This window comes from Psammomys obesus, unplaced genomic scaffold (assembly GCF_907164565.1).
Source record: "Psammomys obesus unplaced genomic scaffold, mPsaObe1.curated_primary_1811, whole genome shotgun sequence".
Taxonomy (NCBI): Eukaryota; Metazoa; Chordata; class Mammalia; order Rodentia; family Muridae; genus Psammomys; species Psammomys obesus.
Window position 1 is genome coordinate 1,322,919 of NW_026596466.1, and position 25,070 is coordinate 1,347,988.

The following is a 25,070-nucleotide window of genomic DNA, read 5'->3' on the forward strand; positions in this document are numbered from 1 at the left end:
AGAGAGAGAGAGAGAAAGAAAGAAAGAAAGAGAAAGAGAGAAAAGAAAAGAAAGAGAGAGGGGAAGAAAGAAAGAAAGAAAGAAAGAAAGAAAGAAAGAAAGAAAGAAAGAAAGAAAGAAAGAGAGAAGAACGAATGAACTTCGGGGCTTGCAATCAAGCATAGTTCTCCCCTACACATAACTGCTTAGCAGTTTCCATCAAAAGAATTGTCTTACTTTTGAAAAGAGTGGTGGGAAAAAAGGTCAGATTAAAGAAGTGGCTGCTAACACCCAAGATGAAGCTCAGAGAAGACGAAGAAAACAATGTGTTTAATAAGGTACAGTAGGGGGCTGGAGAGATGGCTCAGCGGTTAAGAGTATTGGCTGCTCTTCCAGAGGTCCTGAGTTCAATGTCCAGCAACCACATGATGGCTCACAACCACCTATAATAAGGTCTGGTGCCCTCTTCTGGCATGCAGGTGTACATGCACTCATATGCAGGTGTACATGCACTCATATACATAAAATAAATAAAATCTTAAAAATAATACTAAGGTAAGAGTAGGAGAACAGCCAGTAAAGGAATGTGATGTGCAGTGGGATGAAAATAATCTATACATACAGAGTATATACTGCCTAGACTTTGGGTTCTACTCTCAGCACCAAAGTCAGGAGCAGGGAAGAAGGGAGGAAGAGTAGGAAATGGGAGACCTTCAATGCAACTGCTCTGTGCACTACAGTGAAAGAGTGCACACTGTGTACTTTCAGATTTGTAGAACACACGCCATCACGATACCTACCAGTAAGGTGAAATCCAGTCTATATCATGGACCTTGGTCAATAGTAAGAGAGCAGAGATTTCCACGAGGCTACAGTTTGAATCCAATGAACAAGGTGCCCTTGTGTGTTAAGGGCCTGGTTGCCAGGTGACAGGCTTTTGAGAGGTAAATGAATCAACAAATAGTCTACAGTCTACGGTAGGGCCTGGTTGGAAGAAGTAGGATGCCAAAAGGCAAGGCTCCCATGAGGTTAGCACTTTTCTCCACCAATGCTCTTCTACCACGTGTCCTTTCCATCAAGGGCTCAAGAATACAGGTCAAGTGGCCACAGACTGAGACTTCTCAAGCTGCAAGGGAAAATAAATCCTTTCTCTTTTGGCAAAGAAACTAGCAGGTAACTAACAGATGAACTTCATCACACAGCTGCTACAGTATGGGATGGTAACACTGGGGCAAAGAGCAGGTGGAACAAAGTACAGAAGTTCCTGCTTATCTTTGAAAACACGTTCCAAGACCTCTAAAAACTACACATAGTGCCAATTTGTATAATTTTTCCTACCTAGATATCTAAATAAGATTTAACTTATTATTTAGGTACTGTAGGAGATTAAAAACAGTTAATTGATAGCTGTAACATATTGTATTGAAAGTTGCTTAAAAACTAATGAATATTTCTAGAATTTTCCATTCAGTGTTTTGAGACCAAGGTGAACCAAGAGAAATGAAACTGCAGAAAATAAAACCACAGACAACCAAGGACAGAGGCTGGGGGTGATTACTGAATAAGAGAACTCTCTAAAGACTGCTCAGTTTTGTTGTTACCTAAAACTGCTCTAAAGTCAAGACTGTTCAAAGTCTCTAGGATCAGGAGGCTAAGACAAGACCAAGTTTGAAGCCACGATAGGCTACTCAAGACCTTGTCTCAAAGAAAAAAAAAAAAAAAAGAAGGGAGGGGGCTTCTTTCCCATCCTCTCTGGTCTCCACATCACCCCCACAATGCCTAAGGTCACTGGGCCCTCAGCTCTGTCCTCTTTCCCTTTAGCAAACACAAGTTTCCAATGCTCTAATCGCCACCTACAAGCTAATGTCCTCCAAAGTTGATGTGATAGCTAACATTGTCAGTGTGACAGGATCTAGAATCACCATGGAGACAAAGCTCTGGGCATGTCTGTGTGGGACTTTCTCGATCAGGTTAACTGAACCAGAAAGACTCACCCTAAATATGGATGACACTATCCTGTGAGCTGCATCAAAAAAGAGAAAGGCACCTGCAAGCCAGCACTCATACATCTCTCTGCTTCTTGACTACAGAGACCATAACCTCTGCCCTACACTCCTGCTGCTGTGTCTTCCCTGCAGTGACTGCACCCTCAAACAGGGAGCCGAAACTCTTCTCCCCACAAGTTGCTCTTGTGGATATTTTATCACCACAATGAGAAAAGTAACTAACAGAGGTGAGTCTAACCTATTGCCTCTGAACTAGAATACCAATGGCCTCTCACACCAACACCTTACAGAAAATACAGAGCTATCTCTCTCATCCCTTTATACTAATACGCTGCAAGACTTTCATGTTTGGAGACTGTCAATTAGCTAGAGTGAGCAACTAAAGCTGCAGAAAGAATAAGAAAGTACCAAGACTACAAAAGAGTTGTTATTTTTCCAAGTCTTGAGTTGTTCTTAAAATGTTAAATTATTGTGACTTCTTTTCCATTGCAACTCAATACCTGAAATCTACATTTGTATTCTTTTTTTCCCAAACAGGGTCTCCCTATTTAGCCCCTGGCAGGCCGAGAACTGAATATGTAGACCAGGCTAGCCTCAGACTTAGAGTTGCCCCTGCCTCTGCCTCCATATTGGGGTTAAAGGTGTATACTACTATCCAGGTGGATTATTTCTTTTAAAGAGGGGTTTCCAATTAAGTTTCAGGCCCCATAAATCCTCGCTCCACCCCAGCTGACTTCAGTTGCTGCAGTGGGGCCTCTCACACTACTGTCTCTCCTGTATTGCTGTTTATTACAAAAGCCAAGACCCTGGAGAAAGCATGCCTTTGAGAGAATATGCTCACACCTTTATTCATCTCCAACCTCTAACTAGAGTCATAAATATTTAAAAAGATCTCACAAGCATTTTGAGTGAATCATAGATATCAAAATTCTAAATAAGTAAATTCCATATCTCCCGTTAACAATCTGCACCTGCTTAAAGACTTCCTAAATCAGAGCTGGGGAGGTAACTGCACCAGGAAAAGCGCTTGCTGCACAAGCATGACCCAAGTTCAGATCTCCAGCATGGAGCAGCCACTCCCCTCCATTACCCCGGCGCAGTGGGAGTGGAGGGGGATTAAAAACAGGAACATCCCAGAATTAGCTGGCCAGTCAGTCTGGCCAATGAGTTCCAGATTCAGCAAGACTGTCTCAAAAAGGTGAAAAGTGGCAGAGAAAGTCGCCTGATGCTGACCTCTGGTCTTCACACTCAAAGACATGAATCCACAACACATAAGCAAGCACATAAAATCTCTAAAACCTAGTCAAAGTCTTTAGCTATGCTCTGAACAAATAGAGGGAGAAGAGAGAGCACAGAGCTTTTGCCTGGTAGGACCTGACCCTGTAATCATTTCTGCTTTATTCCTCTGATGTAAAATGCCTTCATCTTATGTTGCCTTTTCTAGTTGTTCCCTTTATATTGTTTTTTAGGCCACACTACTATCATATTTTTGTAATTATCAATATCAAAAGCAAAACCAAATCTGGGTCCTTACTTCTTCCAATATTTCCTGACCTATCTTCACCACCAACTTGTCAGCTTCTCTAGTGCCCATTTCACTTTCTTAGAATCGTTAGTAAAGAACCAGGTACTCACCGTGTTGTTTTACCTTCTCACAGAATTCACTCTCATGGTTAAGTTTATAATTAGACAAACTTATATTTAAATTTCAATGACAGTATTTTGGTTTTGTGTTTTGAATATAACTTTCTCATTTAAATTATTTCAATGTTTTTGTCACTAATAAGACAGACTCTAACTACGTTGTCCAGGCTGACCTTGAATGCTGGCTACAAGTAAGCCTCCCATTTCAGACTTTATGGAAGGAAGGCTTCCAGGCACACCAATTAAGTCTTTCAGTTGAGTGTCTGCATCTATGAAAAAGTTGTGTTTTTTTACAAAAACAAACAAACAAACAAACAAACAAAAACCCTCATACATGGCATCTTCAGGAAGATTGCAGGGAGACCCATGTCCTTGAACGGAAAGGTGCTGGTGTCTTTTCAGTCCAAGGAAGGCCGAACTCCCACTGAAGCCCACAGGCTAGCCTCACCCTTTGTGTGTGCACGTGTGCAGGCGTGCACATATTCGGAAACCAGAGGTCAATGTAGGGTGTGCTTTCCTCGCTTCCATCTTTCGTGGAGACAGGCTCTCTCATAGGCTACCCTGGCTAAGTGAGCTTAGGGCCTCTCTGTATCCCAGGCACTGGGTGACTGAGGCAGCCTCGACCTGGCATTCGGCATCAATGCTGGGACTCAAACGCAGCTCCTCATGTTTACACAAGGACTTCATGGACTGAGTCATCTCCCACTCCCACAGCTCTACCTTCTCTGCCTTTTCAGAGAGCTCTTTTCTGCTTTCTTCACAAATTAAAATTTAGGGTGATCGATTCTTGAATATATCTTTCCCTCAGAACTCTCAGCCTTTCTCTATCCAACAAAGTCATAGCAAATCTAAGAGCATCCCAATGGCCCCTTCCTAAGTAACTCTCACAAATACATTTGCTTTAGTTGAGCTACTGTAAAGTACTTTATCCTTGAAACTGAAGATTTTCATCAGAATATGTCTTTCCACTAATTTCAACTAATGCAGAATAAGCCCATTGATTATATGAAAGCATCTGGTGTTTTCTTTCAATTCAAAGGTACTTTTTCCATTGTACCTCTGATTACTGTTTCTGTTTTGTTTTGGTTCTTCTCAATACTTATTTAGATCACAGCACTAATTTAACTTCCCACATGGCCAATTTTCTTCCTCATGAATCCTAGTAGAGTTTAAAATTCTGCAACTGCATTTAGTAATATTATTTTCTTTCTATTGGCTTATTCATTTCACTTCATAACTCTGTCTCTCAATCAACTAGTTTTCAACTTGGCCCATGGTCTTTTTCATTTAAAAAAAAAAAAGGTTTTAAAGTTCCTATGTACAGGCACACAGCATGCCTGTGCCACATGTATGCAGTGTCCATGGTGGCCAGAAGAGGGTGCTGGAGCCTACGGACCTGGAGTCACAGGAGCCATGGGAAGAGGGTGCAAGAACCTTGCAGGAGCCACAAGCACTCTCATCTACTGATCCATCGCCCAGCCCCACCCCCTTTTAATCTTTTAATCCACATCTTCTATTTTATTAAAATCAATAGAAAGTACATTTTACCTAAATTTTTTCTCAAGTTTCTATAGTTCATTTTTTTCTTAGTATCACATCTCAAAATCTACATCCCCCTTTACTTTATTTTGGCAGCAGACTGTTTCTTTCTATTATTATTTAACAATGGTTTCCATGCCCAAGTTTCCCCCCAAACAGAGTGGCGGGCCCTGCTTGGTACACTGCCAAGTTTGGGAGGGTTTGTTTTGTTTTACTTTTCTTATTTTCTTTTTTCTTTTACTTTTGTTTTTGAGACAGGGTTTCTCTGTGTAGCCCTGTCTGTCCCGGACTTGTTTTGTAGACCAGGCTGGCCTTGAACGCACAGAGATCCGCCTGCCTCTGCCTCCAGGAGTGCTGAGATCACAGGCTTGGGCCACTGTGTCTGGTTGGTCTACTTTTCTACCTCTTAAGAATAAGTGGGAGGGGCTGTGTACACCTAAACACAAAGCATTCTTGGGGTAGTCCAACTTCCCCCCTCAGACACTCAGTGTTTCTGAGTCTCCTTAGGTAAACCTGTCCTATTGATTCTGGATCTTGATGTCTGTACCTAACTCTGACCTGGTTTCCACTCCAGGTGGCTGGAACCCTGCCCACTGCTCCAGGGGAAAGGCTGCTGCATGAAGAGAGCCTTAGCAGTCCTGAGCATATGGAACCCACATGTGTCCTCTGGCCTCCCAGGCCAGCGGCTCCTGACACTAATCGCTGTGCAGGGACAAACCACCCCTGGCTGCCCGGAGTCACTGGGGAGCCATCACCCAGCCTTTCTTCTTCTCAAATTAGCAGAGTCCATGCCACAGTCACATCGTTTCGTGCAACCTGCACTGAACGCTTAGGGAACAGAGTGAGTGAGTCAGGCCTAACACTCCTCACCTCGATCCCACCCCTCATGATTCAGCTCCTCACTTTTCTTCTCTCAATCACTTCTATCGGAAGCTGCTGATTCAAGAGGAAGGAAGACGGGAACGTGGAGGAATTCCAGTGCCTCTTCACTTATTTCCCTGCAAGTTGCCACGGAGCATTTTCTAAAGTGTTCGTCCATCCTCTCAATGCTCCTTCTTTTGGACCAGCTAGTCTTTCTAAAAATATTTGCATTAAATTCTCTCTCATGCTGCTGGGTTTTTCCACCCATCTAGATATCCTCACCATCTGCACTCATTTAAAAGTGAGACGGACTTAACGACATGGCATACTTCAGTGTTGTAGCAAATGTCTTCTCTCAGACTTCCCTCTTGAGTTTGTATTTTGAGTGAGAAGGTGCATTAACTTCGAGGTTCACAAGCAAAGCCTAGCCACTGCCTTCCAGCATGGTGAAAGGTCAGAAAAGGGCTGATGGGCTCAGAAGCCCTCAGAAAGCAAAAATAAAAACAACATTGTCTGGGTTATCAGGATATATCCAGAGAGCCCCAATTTTCCTCCAAACAGGGAATTAAATTTTTATAGAGAAATGTTTGCCTAAGAATAAATATCAACTATGTCCTTCATAAAGAGGAAAAGGAATGAACAGAGGGAAGAGTGTGGGGAATGGCACAATGGCTTCCAGATGGCCTTCTGAATCCAGTTTGTGTGTGAAACAATTCCCACACTTGCCACTCTTGCCCAAGCTTAGCCTTGCAAGGGGCTGCCAAGAGCCTTTCCTCCTTCTTCTTCTACATCCCCATTCTCACACCATCATGGTGGCACAAGCTTGTCATCCCACTCTGGAGGTGGAGGCAGGAGGAGCAGTTCAAAGCCCATCTTGGCTACAAAAGAACTATATCAAAAAAATAATAACCTTCATTCTGTTTGATCTGTTTGTAGGTTTCCAATTTCTTATTCCTTCTAATGGCTTAGCCCTCTGCAAAAGGGTCTCTCCTTGTACTTCTCTCTTTCCACTTAAATTACAGCCTAATTGACAAATAAATTCATCATATATATCAGATGTGTGTAGTGACACACACCGTTAGACCCTGGGGGTAGAGGCAGGGTATTCTATGCCAGTTCAAGTCTGCCTAATTTACACAACCATACCCTGTTTCAAAGAGCTGTTTGACATACACATATATTGTGAGATGATTCTCATTTGAGCTGATTAACCTGGCCACCTCCTCAGTTACCTAATGAGATAAAAACTAAAGCTGATGAATTTCAAGTACATGATATCTAGAACTTATCTTACAATGCTATTATCTCCTACTTGCCCACCTCCAGCTTATGCAAGACTAGGGATGAAATACTTTAATCCATTCATGCTATGAAAGCATTCTGCACCACCTGAGCCCTTCTACATCCTACACCCTCCACCCTGCCCGCAACTGCATACTTTAAGAGGGTGACATTCATGGGCTGGGAATACAATTCAGTGGTGGAGTGTGTGCCTAACACCTTTCAGACCAAATCCAATAGTGTGTTCCCCACCAAACATTACTGTTATGATGTTAATTTTAGCGCTTAATGAGGGGGGAGGTGTTTTACAGTACTGATTCCCGTTAGTTTGTAAGATCTAAAACTTCTAATAGATCTTTGATGCTATTAAAATCAGCAAATCAATCATTTCTAAGTAAGTTTATAAGCTACCAGACCATTCTAAATTTAAACAAACAAACAAGGTAGGAGAACATTAATGAGGCAAGAAGTGAGGAAGACGTGCAGGAAGTATCTCAGTTTTGAAAACGCCCCTATCAGTGGACTGGGGGAGGGGCATAGGAGGAGAAGAGGGAGGGAGGGAGGGCGGGCCTGGGAGGAAACTGAATAAATTGCAATAATAAATAAATAGATAGATAGATAAATAAATAAATATTTTAAAAAAGAAAACACACCTCTCCGTGGGAGGCAGAAAATGAAGCTTATTATGAGGACCAAGGAAACAGGGCCCTTCCTACTGTAGAGTAGGAGAGGAAACTTGAAAGCTCTTGCCTGAGCTGGCACAGACCCAGCAATACTCTAGCAAGTAGATTCTCTGCCCTTAAATATGGCCAGCACTGGGAGCTAGTCCGTGACATCCACGAAAGCACTGCTGGCTTGCTTTTCCGGAAAGCTAAAGCTTTAGATAGTGAACATTTCTGTGCTAACGTGTATGTGTTCCTAATGCCCTGAACCACAGAAATGTAGATCTAAAAATAGTGCACAGGGGTTTTCAAGGAAACCTGCCTATAAAAATCAAACCTAAGAACAACTAAGAAGGCTTCCACAGACAGCATGACTTCTTCACAGCAGAACTGGTCTCAAATAGCCCCCAAACAGGATGTCTGGCTACAGTTAGAAGAAATATGAGAACTGTGACTCACTCACACTCACACACACACACTCACACACACACAGAAAAATGTCCAAGATGCACAAGTGTGTGAAAATCACTCATCAGTCACTAGTCAGCCCACTAATCACAAAACTATTTACCTTCAGCTACAGGGTGACAATCTATGTTGGTCCTTAAAAGACACCAAGTCACAGCAGCTTTCTAGTAGGCAGACTGAAGCAAATGCAATCAAATTAAACTTCTATTGAACTGCTGATTCAGAACTTAATGGCTCGATGGTGCATGCACACATAGGAGAAAAACACAAACGAGAACCTGGCTTTCTTCAGTGGAGCGACACTGCCTCTGCCCCACCCTGAGCATGTACAGTATTTTGAAGAATTCTCACTCTGTTTTACAGAAGAACGAGCTGGGTCCTCCGGGTTCTCACATGTTACTATTTTCTGCCTCCCACTGAAAATGTGTCAGCCTCACGCACACTCTCTGGCTACATGGTGTGTGCATAATATTAAAAGGGAAAAAAACCTAAAACGCCTACTAGACTAGTCACAAACAGAATTAATACTTCAGAATGGAATTTAAATCAGCCAGCTGAAAGGGAGACTCCTAGATCCTGTTGCTATTTCTTGAATGCTTTTATAGGGTGTCATTTTTTTCCCACCCTGCCCTTTTCCTTTATTGAATTTTCATACAATGAGTTTGCTATGACCATCACCGGATGTAAGAACAACAACAAAAAGTTACAGCTGGATCCTGTATTGGCTTCAGCTGCAGCTAAAGTTAATTTCTTAAAAAAAAAAAAAAAAAAAAAAAAGCCTTCAGGAAAGCGCTGAGGAATGGAAGACAGACTCATTCCAGAGAGTTCAAGTTTGTTCTGTAGCCAAGGAGATAACGGCAAAGCATCTCTTTTGTATATTATAACTACAGTTTGTCTAAATTCTCCAATCCTATAGTTCATTTCATTATAAAACCCTGGCCAAATATGCAAATAAAATCTTTACTGTGAGCCGGGCATGGTGGCACGTGCCTGTTATCCCAGCACTGGGAGAGGCAGAAGCAGGTGGATATCTGTAAATTCAAGGCCAGCCTGGTCCAGGACAGAGAAACACCATCTTGAAACAAAACAAAATCTTTACTATGTTAAGCCAGACGAGTAATCACCTTCTTAAGGGTGTGGATCTAACAAACCATTGTGCACGCAGGTTCCAAGCTCACCCACACACATGGGCCACTGACATCTAAGCCATTTAGTCACTTCCTTGGTTACCAACTTGAATCACATTTACCACAAATAACACAAAAAAATAAATACAACTTTGACCTTGAATTAGTAAGATTATTTTAACATATTTGTAATGAAAGTGGCATTAAAGAAACTAACATACATCTCTCTCTTGCTCATGTGCATAATCTAGTCTATACTATGCAAAGAATATTAGGCTATACTCATCAAAAAAGTGGGAAAACTGAAAAAGACTAACTCTATGATGTAAATCTTAATTAGAACCTAAATATGTAAGAAAAATGAATGGTGGAGCAGTGGCTGCTCTTCTAGAGGACCCAGGTTAGAGTGTCAGCACCCACATGGCAATCCACCTCTTCTGGCCTCTACGGGACCAGGTACATAAGCAGCGCATAGATGCACATGCAGGCACAGCACCCATACACATACAATGGATAAATCATGTTTAGGAAAAAATAGTTTGGAAGACATTTTGAGAATAATCAGGGGAAAACTGAATTTGGACGATCTGTGAAATACTATGGAGTTCCCCCCCCCTCTCTCTCTCTCTGTGTGTGTGTGTGTGTGTGTGTGTGTGTGTGTGTGTGTGAGACAGAGAGAGACACAAAGTCTGACTCTGTCCCCCTGCCCAGGCTGGTCTAAAATTTACTAGAGTAGCACAGGCAGCATCCTGCTTCGGCCTCCCAAGTGCTGAGATCCCAAGTGTGAGCCCTGGTGCCCATCAGGAATTGCTGTTACTGCTTAAGTGGAACCACAGCTGTGGGTCTACAGAAGAGTGCCCACAGCAAACCAAAGTATTTAAGGAGAAAATGTAATGGTACTTATAAGTTACTTTCATAATAGCTCCTACACACACACACACACACACACCATTTAAGTTATATGAAAAGGAATAAAATGAACAAAATTTTAGCAATTCGTGAAACTATAATTATTAAGAGGAGGAGACCATAAAATGAAATTTGACCAAACTGATTCTGAACCTAACTTCTCAATGTATTTATTGTACCATTCTTTCAAAAAAATGTGTATTTGAATACTTTCACAATATGAAGCTCGGAGAGAAAAACTACACTAATTATATTGCCAATCATAAGTTTTTCCTGCATGCTTAAAGCAGAGGCTGCTCCGGCTCACTTTGCTGGCCGGTGAACTGGGGCAGGCAAGGGGCTCGAACATGAAAGCTACACCCCTAGCCAAGCTAAATTCCTTTCTACTCTATCAAAAGCTTCACAGGTAAATCGGAAAAGTCAAAGAAATAAAAGTTGTGAAGTAGAGCTCGTGAAAAGACTTTAAAATCGTCTCCACCGCTCTTCAGAGGCAAGACCACAATAGTCCACACTATTGTGGACACTGGCTGACAGCAAGACAAGCAAGTTCAGTCCTCCCCCACGGTGAAGGAGGAGGGCAGAGGCATGTGAAGGTCAACAGAGACGCAAGACCTAAACACTAAAAGCCAAGGCATTAATGGCGGCAGAGTCCCAGGGGGAGTCTCATGTTCTTTCCAGACTTGAAAAGAAAAATTAGTCGTGTTCTGCATGTCCAGCCACATTATTAGGCATTTATGAAACACAACTTGTACCCCTAGCAGCCAAATGAGGGTGGGACACATATGTCCTACTTTGGACTCTGCTCCTCTAACTGCTGTCATCAGGAGTGAAGGCCATGGGACAAGGTCTGTGCAGCAAGAGACACAGTATGCAAAGAGCAGACGAAGGAAAAGAAGGGCAGGTACCCACACACTCTCTAATGACTACTTGACTTGTATGGAGCCTAGCCCCTATTTTAGATGAAAACCTAAGGTCAGCCAGGATAACATGGCAAGAAACAGGAAAAAAAGCAGAAAGCGCCAGGCGTGGTGGCACACGCCTGTAGTCCCAGCACTCAGCACTGGGGGGGAGGAGGGCAGGCAGATCTCTGTGAGTTTGAAACCAGCCTGTTCTGCAAAGAGAGTCTAAAAACAGCCAAGGCTACACAGAGGAACCCTGTCTCAGAAGCTGCCCCCCCCCCAAAAAAAAAAGCAGAAAGCAACACTTTAGAATCATGTTATTTTGGGAGGCACAGATAGCCCATGATTCCTGAGAAAACGCAGTGTTTTAGAAGGTTTGTCCCATGTGAAGATTCTCTTTCTATATGGCAATGAAAGGCATCATTTTCTTCTCAAATCATTCATGTTCTCAGAAATGCAGTATGTATTGAATTAAAAGTCTGCAATCACTCAGCCTCCCACACTTGGGATATACAGCCTTGTCATGTGAACAGGCCAAAGGTTTAAAAGCCGCTAAACCCTCTATTTTCCCATACTCCAACACAAGCAAAAATGAATTCATTTGTCTGATTTTTTTCTCAACTGAAAAAAAAAAAAAAGACTTAATCTAATTAGTGAACCTTGGCAAAAGGCATTCTTGATCATTCTCCTTTCTTTCCTTTCTGCTGAGAACTAAAAGGGAGACCCGTCGTCCCTAGAATGTTAAGTTGTCAGTGACAGCACACTGTTCCTTGCTGCATTTAAACATATTTATGCTTGAAAGAGCTGTGATCATAAAAGCCTGCCACATGCAACGAGAGATATATTCTAAGCATATAAAAAGATAATTTTGTTTATACATTTCATACAGACGAACAAAGTGTTAATCTAAAAAAGAAAATATAACCTAGCTCAATTCTTAACAAGACAAATCTATATGATTAATTGAATACTTACAGAAAAGGAAGCTGCTTTTCTCTCTGCAATCTCCAGCAATGTGATCCTTGCTCAGTGAGAAAGAAGGAAACGTACAGCTGCCCACAGCCTCAGGCCAGTCACCTCTGGCTCTAAGAAACAACACCTCTTCCTGGCCATTCTAATAAGGAATTTATTGCCCTATGTGACAGGAAGTATAGAGACAGTGATGCTACAAGGGGGAAAGTCAGCAAAATCAATCATCCAAAAGCGTATGGGCTTAGAACTAAATGGGCATAAAAGCACCATGCCTAGAATCTGGCTTGCATCATGGCTCAATAAAGCCCAGTGTGAGACTTCATTTTATATAGCCTCCTATAGTTATTTAACACAGGAACCCCCCTCAAGAAACCCCTCTACTAACCGCCTTTCAGGCTGGCCCTCCTCCCTGGGACCCGGTGATGAGGAGAGGGAGACTGCCCACACTATCAGACCGTGGTGATGAAGACCCTGTCCCCTGTGGGAAGACAGCTTCTGCAGACTCCCTGTTTCTGCACACAGGAAGACAGTGGACTTATGAGAGCACAACAACGCAGCAGCGATCACAAGCTACACAGTAACAGGGAACAGAGCAACCAACAGGCGGCTCAAGCCTCCTCTCATGATCCCACGGTTTCAAATAACAGAGCACTATTTAGGTATTGCTTTATAGAAAAGAAAAAAAATTACTTAATTCCATCAGCCACCCTATTATTTAAATCAACTCTAGAAATAGCTAAATAGTTACTGCTTTAATGAACCCTCATATTATCAAATTGTGGTTTTTAAAGAACCTCCAGAATGTGAAATAATAAATGCAACCCAGATGTTCACCGAAAAAAAGAAAGAAAACAAGACTGTTTTTACTTCATAGCAACCAAATAGGTCAACCCATTTCCTCCTTCCGAGAATCCTCAAGGGACTGCACGCGCCTCTCCAAGAGCATGACTTTCATATGCATCTGTGCGCAGAAATAGGAAGCGGCGCTGTCCAAAGTAAACGGGGAATAGTGTATGTTCCCATGAAAATGAAGCAGAGACTACTAGAGAAAAGTAAGACTGCTTTCTCTCTGCTGCCAAACGTCTGAACAAAAACGGGAGAAGGGGAATCAGTAATGACTTTTCAGTCATCATCAAAATGCTTAGTTTTATAGTAAACTGTTCATTTTACTTATCAATTACAGGAGTAAGTTTGTCCAAAAAAAAAAAAAAGAGGCCAGCTCCTGACAACTGAGAGCTTTCAGCAGGAGTTTCACTGTCCCTTATTTGAACAGAGCTCCTGGTGACTTACTAGAACTGAGGCAGCCGAGAAAGTCAATTTACTCTGTGAAATTAAATTATAGAACCATCTGGCCAACTGAGTTGACGGGAGTGAGTCTCTCCTAATATTTACATAGGGCTGAAAGACATTTATCCGAACTAAAACAGCTACCGGACTGTGTCCAGGCAGAGTATGTAACTTTTCTGAATCCCAGAATCTATCCTATCATGCCATTTGAGAGCCAGACATCAGCTATAAAGTTTAAGAGCACAGTTAATTTCAAAAGTCAGATGGAGACAAGAAGTATTTTCTACACTTACTTAAATCATTTACTGTTTTCCCAAAAGGTCAAAATACTTTATGTACCTTCAGCAGACGTTAGTGTAGACTGATAAAGTCTACTTTAATTTTTTTTTTTTTTTTTTTTTTTACTTTAAAAGAGCTGGAGAGATGGCTCAGCAGTTAAGTGCACTAACTGCTTTTGCAAAGGGTCAAAGTTCTGATCCCAATAGCTATCAGGAACTGTAGTGGCTCACAATTGCCTTGTAACTCTAGCTCCCAGACAGCTAACACCCCCTCCTGGCCTATGCCAAAACTTTCTGTGTCTCTCTCTCCCCCTCTCTGTCTCTCTCTCTCACACACACACACTTACAAGCACGCAGGCACACATGCATGCAAACCCCTACCTTTCCTTCCCTCAGCTCTGACCTCTCTGGTCCCCTCTATGCTACTTACTACAAGGCTTCCATTTCAACAGCAGATCCAAACAGCCAAAACCTGCCTGCCTAACAACCAGAGCTGATTTCCAAGACACACATGGTGAAGAGACCTACCACCACTCCCTAAACACACACACACACACACACACACACACACACACACACACACACACAGAGTATGTGTGTGTTTTAAATAATGAAACGCAAAAAAAACCTACTCTCAGATAGACACATAACAACCCAGAAGACACATCTAATTCCATGTAATCAGAGTTCCAGGAGAAGGAATCAATGAAGAGACGATGACCAAGAAGTCTGCTCATCTCATTTAAGATCAAGCCCTGGCTTGGCCCTACCAAAAAGAAAAACAGTGGCAGCGAGTTATCCCAAGCAGAACAGAGTAGAGATCAACCTCTGGGCCAGCACAGCTGAAAGGCAAACAGGAAGACAGCGGAAAGGCGAACTGGAAAAAGAGACATACTAGCTTCAAAGGAGCAGTGAGACTCAGTGACTTCTCCACAGAGGCACCGGTAGCCCGCGGTAAAGGGTGAAATGGTCCTGTCCCAGCACCTGGAGAATGAACTTGGTAATCTACAACTGCACACTCAGTGAAAACAGCCTGTGCAGGTGGAGAAGGCCAAGACATTTTTTGACAAAACAAACACATGAACCCTCTCTTCTGCTCTCTAAGCCTACAAACATAAGCTAAAAAGCCAGTCACCTTCAACTCCGAAGTTCCTGCAACTGCTAATGCCTCCAAGCTGTCAGTGTCCATGTGAATCTTTAAAACACATTTCACTGCTAGAAAAGCAACAAGAGTCACAGCTATGGGGCTGGAGCAATGGATGATCTTCCAGAGATCCTAGGTTCAATTCCCTGCACTTACACAGAGGCTCACAACCATCTATAATGGGACTTAACACTTTCTTCTGTTGTGCAGATAAATGTCCAGACGAACACTCAGAAAGAAGGAAGAAAGGAAAGGAGGGAGGGAGGGAGGAAGGGAGGGAGGGAGGGAGGAAGGAAGGAGAGAGAGAAAGAAAGAGAAAAAGAAAGAAAGAGAGAGAAAGAGAGCGAGAAAGAAAGAAAGAAAGAAAGAAAGAAAGAAAGAAAGAAAGAAAGAAAGAAAGAAAGAAAGGACAAAAAGAAAGAGAGAGAGAAAGAAAGGCACAGCAGTGTATCATATTCCTGAAACAGGCTGGCATTTAAGAGCCTAAACACGAGTGTGGATTAACATGCTGAGGCTACTGGGAAATCAGAGTAGCACCCACCAGCTCCTAACGAGAAGGCAGTCTGCTGGAATCTAGGAAAACCAAAAGCAGGCCCAAAACCAGCGACTGTGATGTCAACGCAGACCCAGCAACAACAGACCCAGAGAGCCTCACTCGCTTATGAGAAGACACAGGCCCGCAGAGCTCGGCTCAGAGTTGTCTGTAACCACATCAATAGAAAAGCAACATGTCAGAGTTTAACACAGGACAAGACAGAATGTGAGAGAAACTAACAAAACAAGAGTCTGTACCATTGTGTGGGTCATTGTACATTTATGTGCAAGCTGCCAAACATCCATACAGTTGACATTAGTTTTAGCATTAAAAAGGAGACTTACACAAATACAAACCTATGCCCAAGCATGAAAAACATACCACAGAGCCCCACCGCAAATTTTAATGGCTACCTTTAACCATTTAACCTAATAGAGAATAGGACCAGAGAGCTTGCTACACAACTGTAACCACAACTGACTTGAAAATACTTACCGAGACCTGATGAAGTGCCTGCTGCACAAGACTGAGGACCTCCGTCTGAGGACCCAGGCTGGGCACGATGCTGCATGTGGGCAGGCCTGGTGCTGGGGAGTCAGAGACAGGCAAGCCCCAGAAGCTCAACAGCCAACTGGTGAGCCCTGGGTTCTGTGAGCAGTTTTCTCAATAACAGCAGGGGCTGGAAAGATGGCTCAGGCATTAAAAACACTGGCTGCTCTTCCAGAGGACCTGGGTTCAATTGCCAGCCCTCATATAGTAGCTCACAACTCCAGTCCCAGGTGAAGTAGCATCCTCTACTGGCCTGGGTGGACACTGCATGTATTATGGTACACAGATACACATTCACGTAAATACAAATATGAAATAAAAATAAATGTTTAAAGGGTAAAGTGGAGAGCCTTTGTATAGTTTTTTCCTTTTATTGAAATTGATTTATTATTATTATATTTTTTATTCTCTTTACATCTTTGTTGTAACCCCATCCCTTCTATCCTCCCTCTCCTTCCCTCTTTCTTCTTTTTTAATGTAGGTCTGTGTGTGTGTGTGTGAGAGAGAGAGAGAGAGAGAGAGAGAGAGACAAGAGAATCAGACATCAGCCTCTGACCTCTACATACAGACATGCATATGCACATAAAGACCATATCCAAATAAATAAATAATTTTACTGAGGACCTGATTTACACAGATGCACAGAGCTGAATTTTAGATCTTAAAGGCACAGCAGCAAATAATATTTCTTCATACATACAACCTATACCCCTTTTCATTTCATTTCATTTATTTATTTAGTTAGTTAGTTGGTTAGTTAGTTAGTTAGTTAGTTTTTCAAGTTTCTCTGTGTAGCCTTGGCTGTCCTGGACTCACTTTGTAGACCAGGTTGGCCTCGAACTTACAGAGATCCACCCGCCTCTGCCTCCCAGAGTGCTAGGACTACAGGTGTGAGCCACCACACCAGCCAGAATTTATATTCCACGACAGAAGTACAACATAAACAAATGCACAAAGAACTAAGAAAGATAGAACTAGAAGAGGTAAACTAAGAAAAGGGAGAGACTGACACTGGGGTGATGTTTCGAATAGGGTCCTGAAGGAGATCTCAGGAGCAAGGAGATACTGCATTCCTAAAATCCTGAATGAAATCAGGAAGGCACCAGGTGCAGCTAGGGGAAAGTCCTGAGGCAGCGGTGTACCTGGCAAAGAGACCCGGAAGTGTAACTGGAGTGAAATGAAAAGGTAGCTGGAGAATGCTGAGATGGAGCAGCAGCTAAGAGCACTTGTGGTTCTTGCAGACCGGAGTTCGGTTCCCAGCACCCAGGTCAGGAGGCTCACTCTACTTCCAGGAGATCTAAGACTCTCTTCTGACCTCTTCAGATACACAGACAGACAGACACACACGGACACATAAATTAAAAAAAAACAACAACAACTTTTTTTTTAAAGAGCTGGACTATACGGGGCCAGATGTGGTGGCAGACGCCTTTAATCCCAGTACTTGGGAGGCAGAGGCAGGCAGGTCTCTCTGAGTTCAAGGAACACCTGGGATGTACAGTGAGAGCTTGTCTCAAAAACAAAACAAAAAACCAACCTAAAAGGGGTTAAGGAGAACAAATGGATTTCTTATTTAGTATATATTAAAGTTTGTAAATTAGTGTGTGTGTGTGTGTGTATATATATATATATATATATATATATGTATGTATGTATATATACATGCATATATATAGTAAAGGGTTGTTAAAGCGGGGAGGAGGAAGACTTCTGACAGTACTGTGGCCCACAGAGCCTGGGCATCCTTTCTGAAGCTGCCCCTTTGACAGACAGAGCCTTAGGCCTCTGGAGGCCGGGAGCCATGGCAAGGTGTGCAGGCAGGGGTCCCGTTAAGGGCAGGGCAGGGCAGACTGTGAGTGGTGGGAATGCTCCGGCTGCAGCATAAACAGAGCTGCCAAGGGATTGGGCAGGGAAGGGTGTCTGAAAGCTAAGGCAGAGGGACGATTGCGCCCTACGGTCCGGCTGGAGCAACTAGAAGGATGACAGTGCTGAACACAGAGACGGAGGGCCAGCGTCTGCCACACAGAAACATGGAGGGCTTATCTGCAGTGACACCTACAGTCATTCCGCTACTGCCAACAGCTGTAATACTAATTCTGAGCAATGGCAACATCATGTACGCTCGCTGGTTTGGCCTCTGCCTCTAGGGCACTGCCACACTGTTTTTGTGTGGAGATAACTCACACATATCTTTCATCCCCTTTTACCACCAGGTCCCTGCAACAGCAAGCTAGCGTAACTATCACCGGGACCATGACAACTCCTCCCTGTGGACCCCACACCATCAATTCTTCTTCCAGCCCATTCTTCACTGGGGACCCAGAGAACCTTTCTTAAAAAGGCAAGGTGGCAATGGTCAAGAATATGGACTCAGGCCTGGTGGTGGCGCATGACTGTAATCCCAGCACTCAGGAGGCAGAGGCAAGTGGATCTCTGAGAGTTCAAGGCCAGCCTAATCTACAGAGCACTCAGGAGGCAGAGGCAAGTGGACCTCTGAGAGTTCAAGGCCAGCCTAATCTAAAGAGCACTCAGGAGGCAGAGGCAAGTGGATTTCTGTGAGTTCAAGGCCAGCCTAATCTACAGAGGAAGTTCCAGGACAAGCATAGCTACTCAGAAAAGCCCTGTCTCAAACAAAACAAAACACAGAATATAGAAAAACAACACAGATAAAAGTCATGGAGCCACAATTTACCAGCTGTGAAATCTGAAGCAAACTATTTAGCTTTCTTTCTACCCCCCGCCCCCGTTTTTCTATCTGTAGCTGGTAATATTTGCCAGAGTGAATAAATTAAGATATGTAAACCTCAGGAGACAGGACTTGACAACAAGTATTATCTAAACATTAGATAAAATTACTGAAACATAATCTAATGTTGTTGTCCTGTTTCAAATGGGCTTCCTGCACTGTCCGTACTCAGAGCACTGTTGCTCTGAGCCACACATTGGGCTCTGCCAGCATCACCAACCCCACAGGCTGCCCCTGAAGGAGTCCTTCCTCCACGAGGCTGCCCAAGCCAAGGGCTTTCTCCCACCTCCCCACTGTCACTTCCATGCTCCACCTCCACCGCCCTCCTTGTCACCTCTTGATCTCTTTCAACATATTTAGAATAATTTACCATTCTCTTGGAAATCTATTTGCCTTTTTTAAATTTAATTTTTATTTTATGTGCATTGGGATGAAGGTGTCAGAACAGACAGTTGTGAGCTGCCATGTGGGTGCTGGGAATTGAACCCAAGTTCTTTGGAAGAGCAGACAGTGCTCTTAACCACTGAGCCATCTCTCCGGCCCCTCTATTTACCTTTTTATATCTGTTTCTCCATGCAAGCAGTAGGTTCCATGAACACAGGAAATTCACTGCTTTACTCATGATGACAGCCCTTGTACCATGCATAGGGGCTGTCTCAATATCTGAATTACTGCCAGAACATGCTCAATAGCATGTTCTGAAAGCACCTATCCCATTCATTTCTTAAGCTTCTCAAAAGCAGGCTGGTTATAGTTTCCTATAAATACAAAGAGTGCATCTGGGAACACTTGGTATTATATTTAATAAATATTTTATCTTATGTAAATATTCTCAAAAAATAAAGTTTTGAGCTATAAATCTTTTTTGTAAAAGGGGGTATTTTCCTTTGTCTTATAGGGGTAGGTGTGTGCTTCTTTGTTTTGTTTGGGTGTTATATTTGTTTGGGGTTTTGTTTTTGTTTTGCTTTATTTTTGATACAGAGTCTCTTCATATAGCCCTGGCTCTCCTGGAACTCACTATGTAGATAAGGCTGACCTCAAACTCACAGAAATCCACCTGCCTCTGCTTTATGTACTGGGATTAAAGGTGTACTCCACCACAGCGGAATTTGTAGAGATAGAGTTTTTTATTGTTGTTGTTGTTTGTTTTAAAAAGGGTTTATTCTGTAGCCCACACAGTCCTTAGGACCCACTAAGTAGTTCAGGCTGGACTTAAACTCACTGCAAGTCCCCTGCCTCAACCTTCAAGCAAAGGGATTATAGGCATTCACTGTTCCAAACAAACAAAAGAAAGAAAAAAAAAATGTGTTTTCTGACTAGCACAGCATAATCTTTTTTCCTGAAACTTGTTTTCTAATTTTAGCAAGGTGAAGACAGACTTATTTCAGCTTTATCCAATTTCAAGAAATAAAAAGGCATCGAATGAAACATTTCCTCCCAACTTAAATTCATCAACTTCTCTGAACAGGTGATCATTGTTCTTAGTTCCTTGTTTAACCTTCCAGAAAAATGTTCATTCCTATACATGCACTTCCCTTAAGAAAGAAAGAAAGAAAGAAAGAAAGAAAGAAAGAAAGAAAGAAAGGAAGGAAGGAAGGAAGGAAGGAAGGAAGGAAGGAAGGAAGGAAGGAAGGAAGGAAGGAAGGAAGGAGCACACAATGCATATTTTCCTACTTTGCTTTTGTAACTTAACAGAACCTCATGGAGGTCTTTCTGTATCTACGCAGCTGCCTTTTTCCTCAACTGTGTAACTTCAGTCACTATCCCTTACATTAGCGTTTATTCTCCCAAGTCTCCTGCTGTTGGAGATTCATGGCCGATGAATACTCTTTTGTCCTTATTGCCCACACAAATACAAATGCATCCCCACGTTGCATGCCTAGAACTGCACTGTTGGTCTAAGGACTCAGAGTGTGATTTTAAAAGCTACTGCCTAGTGCTACAGTAGTCAAAGTCTAAACGGGAAAACAGCCGTCTCTTTAAGGCTCTACAGTAGAGGGAAACTGGCCTAGGGAATTGGTTACACATGTGACAGAAAAACAGGAAACAGTAAGGCAACCCAGAGACCAGGAGGAGTCACAAGCTCGCCCTTCTGTTAGAAGGCTGAAGGCAGAAGATATTTTCAGGGCTTGGAGGCTGGGAAGGACAGAGGCTAGGGAAGCAGAGACTCCGTAGCAGGAGAAGGAGCCTAAAGGAGGAGCAGCGGCAGAGAAACTGCCTGAGGCAGGACAGCTATGAGAGAACCTGGTTTCTTTCTGTCTCTAATCTCCCCAAAAGCTCCCACTGGCCAAACCCAGCCCTGAAAGACCACTCCCCCAGTCTGAGAAATACACCTGCAGGAGGAAGTCCCTCCCCAAGGGAAGGGTAAGAAACAGATTTCAGCCAACAGGACCCAGGCTACGTTAAACCTTGAGAGCCGTGACTAATCCGCAGTGCTGGCAGCAAAGGCTAAAATGACCCTGCCAACACTGTCTTCACACTTGAGGCTTAGCACCTGTCTGACGGAGAAGGCAGGATCTCAGCCTGGCTTTACTTTCATGTCTGAGTACCCTGAGCTTCAGAGCACTTGAGTACAAACTTCACCCGCATCAACACAGAAGGGAATGCTGGGCACAACTCATGCCCATCCCTTCATCTGCCCCAATGGCACATTCAAAAATCAGGTAGTGGCAAGGAGCCAAACTAGCCAGCAACTTTTTAAAGTAGCAGCTTACTTCAAGAACTGTTCTAGAAAATCTGAAAGGCACCAAGAGCCAAAGGAAGCAAAACTACCTCAACTACACTCTGCACACGTTACAAGGAACAATGTGTTCTTGTAATCTCACACCCCCACTTGCTCCTCCTTGTAACCGCCTTCCAGCCATTCATGCGCCAGCCCTTCCTTATCTTGCGCTGCAAAGAACAAATAATTGAAGCCTGGACAAAAAGTTCAATTATAAAAACTGCAACTGGAATCAACTTCTGAAGTCCTTTTTACCTGACCAACACACTAACAATAAAAAGCTCTTTTAAACTGTCTTTGGCCTCTGCTATAACTAAGATTGGAATAAATTTAACTTTTATCTTCTAGACAAGCTGAAACTGAGTTCCCAGATGCAGAGCAAACGTCTCTCCTATACTCTAATGATATGCCCAATACTGCTATGCTTTGTAACTGCCTGGCAACTGAAACAGTTTTATCAAAGGGCTGAGGGGCTTTTTTAATTTTTTTTTTTTTTTTTTTTTTTTTTTAGAGAAAATGAGGTGTTTTTCTTTTTTTAATGGAAATGGAACTACTACAAGGAAATGTATGATAACCTCAAACCTCCATGGATCAAGAGTTATACAGAAGCCTTTAAGTTCATACTCACATTTCAAAACTGTGAAACTAAAATTAAACACTCTAAGATTGCCAAAAGTCTGCAAGTCTCTTTCCACATGTAAGGAGGAAAGATATTTGATAAACTGGGTCAATAAAAGTTAAAAAGTTGTTTTCTATCACCTAGCACACTGGCATTTCAGTAGAAAAATCAACAAATCTCTTCGTTACTGAATGTTGCAGGAAGGTGAATTAAACAACACTGGGCGTTTCAAAGATCCACATCTTGTATAAGCTGCGGCTTTTTTTTTTTTTTCAAATTTGAAAGTAATGCATGTTATTCTTATTCAAGAAACCTGAAAAATATAAGAGTAAAATCCATGAGGATAGCAGTGTTTGCACTGTTTAGACCAGAATGTATAAAATAACTTCTTATTCTTTTTAATTCTTATAGTTTTTAATTGTGTGTGTGTGTGTGTGTGTGTGCGTGTGCAAGCTTGTTGCAGCTTGCCTATGGAGGTCAGAAGACACCTTGTGGGCGTCAGTTCTCTCTTTCCACCACACAGCTCCCAAAGTCTCTGGCTGTCAGGCTGTCTTGACAGCAGGCCCCTTAATTACTTATTTCTAATGTCTCCTTGAAGCAGTCTTACCTGACAGGCATTACTGTTTCTAATTTTTTTTTCAACTTTTTCCCATGGAATGCAGTATCTTTTTTTTTTTTTTTAATTTTAAGAGTGTTTCTCTGGGATACAGTCCCAGAGGAGATATTAATAGTCCAGATGTAGTTTTAAGCCTTTTGATATTTAATATCATGCTTTATTGTAATTCTCCAATTCTATAAATTCAGTGCTGAAACACACATCTGCTTCTGAGTTTTTCCCTCCGTATCTGCTCGTACCTTCAAATCTTTCACATTTGTTGACTCACAGAACCTGGAGGACTTACAAGGCAATCGCCAACACAGATAGCTTCCTGGTTCCAATGTCAAATCGCCACTGTCTTTTCTAAACTACTGCGGTCAGACTGTGATACAGGCGAAAGGCAAGGCATCCGCAGGGATGCAGCGTCTCAAACCGGCAGCTGGTACGTAGGAGGGTTTGCAACTGGGCTCTTTCTTTTCATAAACAAAACACCCACTCGGTGCCACGGTGCTACCCCTGGCTTTTACTATGAGAACTGAACTTGGCAAATGCCACGAGGAGTGCCAACTTCCTACCAGCACAGCCACCTCGTTTCTTTCACAGAAGGAAAAAAAAAAATCTGAAAAGCTGTGGAATTCTAGAAGGCACCTTGATTAGCCACTCCACCAGGAAGCCTTCAACGCTGCTGGTTCTTACAGGCAGCTGCTCCAGCAGACTGTAATTAAGACTTTTTTTTCCCCCTAAACACTCCCTTATTACATGGAATTCTGATCATTCTGTCAGCAAAAAGGAAGATCGTTACTCAAAGTCCAGACAGCTTCAACTTGGGGTGTTTGGTTTAAAATGATAGGTATTTAACCCTTTGCTTTCTCAATCAACGATCCACTCCACTATTGTTTTGGGAAACCAAATTCACAGGACGACACAACAGCAATTTGTATTCCATTGAGTAGTTTGCAGCCAACACCACATTTGCGGCAGGATGGAACGCAAAGTCAGGCACACACGCCTAGGCGACACCGAGAGCTGATAACCCGCCTCTGGAAGGGTGTGTGTCAGAAGCACCCGTCCTGCAGTCTTCCAGCCTCGCTGGCTGTGGCTCTGCGTTCCCTCCCTCGGCTTTAGAGCGATCCCACCTGATCCCTTTAATTTCTTAATTATATTTTCCTTTTGCTTGTGTCGGGGATCAAGCCCAGAGCCTTGGGCATGTAAGACAAGGATTCTATCATTGAGCTGTTTATCCTTCTCTTTATTTTCACACCCCCCTCCCCTTTCTCTGTGGCATTTTTTTCAATTTGATAAAAAATGCATGCTCAGACCTGGACTCGAGCTGCCTGTCTGTCCCTCGTGTCGTTTAAGCCATTCCCAGCGAACACTTCTGATCTAAAAGCCAGAGACGTGGTCATGATTGCCAGCCTTCCTCCTCTCCCCCGATGGACCGGACCCCCTCCCAGACGTCCAAATTGAAAACTTTCCCCTCCCCATCCACGGGCTCCAGACACCTGAGGAGAGCTGAAAAGGAGAGGGGCCCGTCCGAAACAGCTGGACTAGGGAGGGCGTGGACGCCCTTGGCAATGAGACGCGGGGAAGGTCGCCCCGCAATGTGGCCTCATCTCGGAACGGAGACCTGGAGCTGCGCGGCTGGGACCCCGGCCTCGAACCCGCGACCCGCGATCGCGCCGGGCGACGACCCCGCGGTCTCCGACACGTCCTCTCGCCGGCGCTGCGAAGCCCGCGTCCCGGCCTCGCCCCGCGCGCCTCCCCACGGCCGCCGCCAGCGCACCCCAGCCCCGGCCCCACGCCTCGAGCCCGGGCTCTCGGCAGCGCGACCCCCGGCCTCGGGGCCGCCCGGCGAGCCGGCCACACCTCCATCACTCACCGCTGCCGCCCTCGCCGCCACCGCCTTCGTCCATCTTGAGGCCGCTCCCCGCCAGCCGGCGAGCCCGGAGCCGGCGGGAGCGACTGGGCTGGGAGCCGGGACGAGGAGAGGCGGCCGCGGGGAGAACTGAGGCGCTGCTCGGCGAGCGCGGCCCGGGTCGCGGCCGGGCCTCCTCGGAGGGCCGGGCGGGGCCTCCCTGCTCCGGCGCCGTCACGTGACGCTAGCCACGCCCCATCTTGTCTGTGTGGGCGGGGCTCGGCGCCGAGCGGCCCCGCCCCCAGGCCCCGCCCGGCCTTGCAGTCGCCGCAGTAGTTGCCAGCCCCGAGACTTGGAGCCTGCAGCGCAGCAGCCTGCCACCGACCTCGC

The 25,070-nt window shown here is 43.9% G+C and overlaps 1 protein-coding gene across 1 annotated transcript in view; it reads right to left on the bottom strand.

Annotated features, from left to right (window-relative positions):
• The window catches only part of Cyth3 (cytohesin 3), a 93,591-nt gene extending 68,778 nt beyond the window's left edge, over positions 1-24,813 (bottom strand). Inside the window, exon 1 of the mRNA XM_055598504.1 lies at positions 24,705-24,813. Coding sequence (XP_055454479.1) covers positions 24,705-24,738 — 34 coding nt within the window. The 5' untranslated portion in view covers positions 24,739-24,813. The remainder of the gene's footprint in view (positions 1-24,704) is intronic.
• Positions 24,814-25,070: the final 257 nt, after the last annotated feature.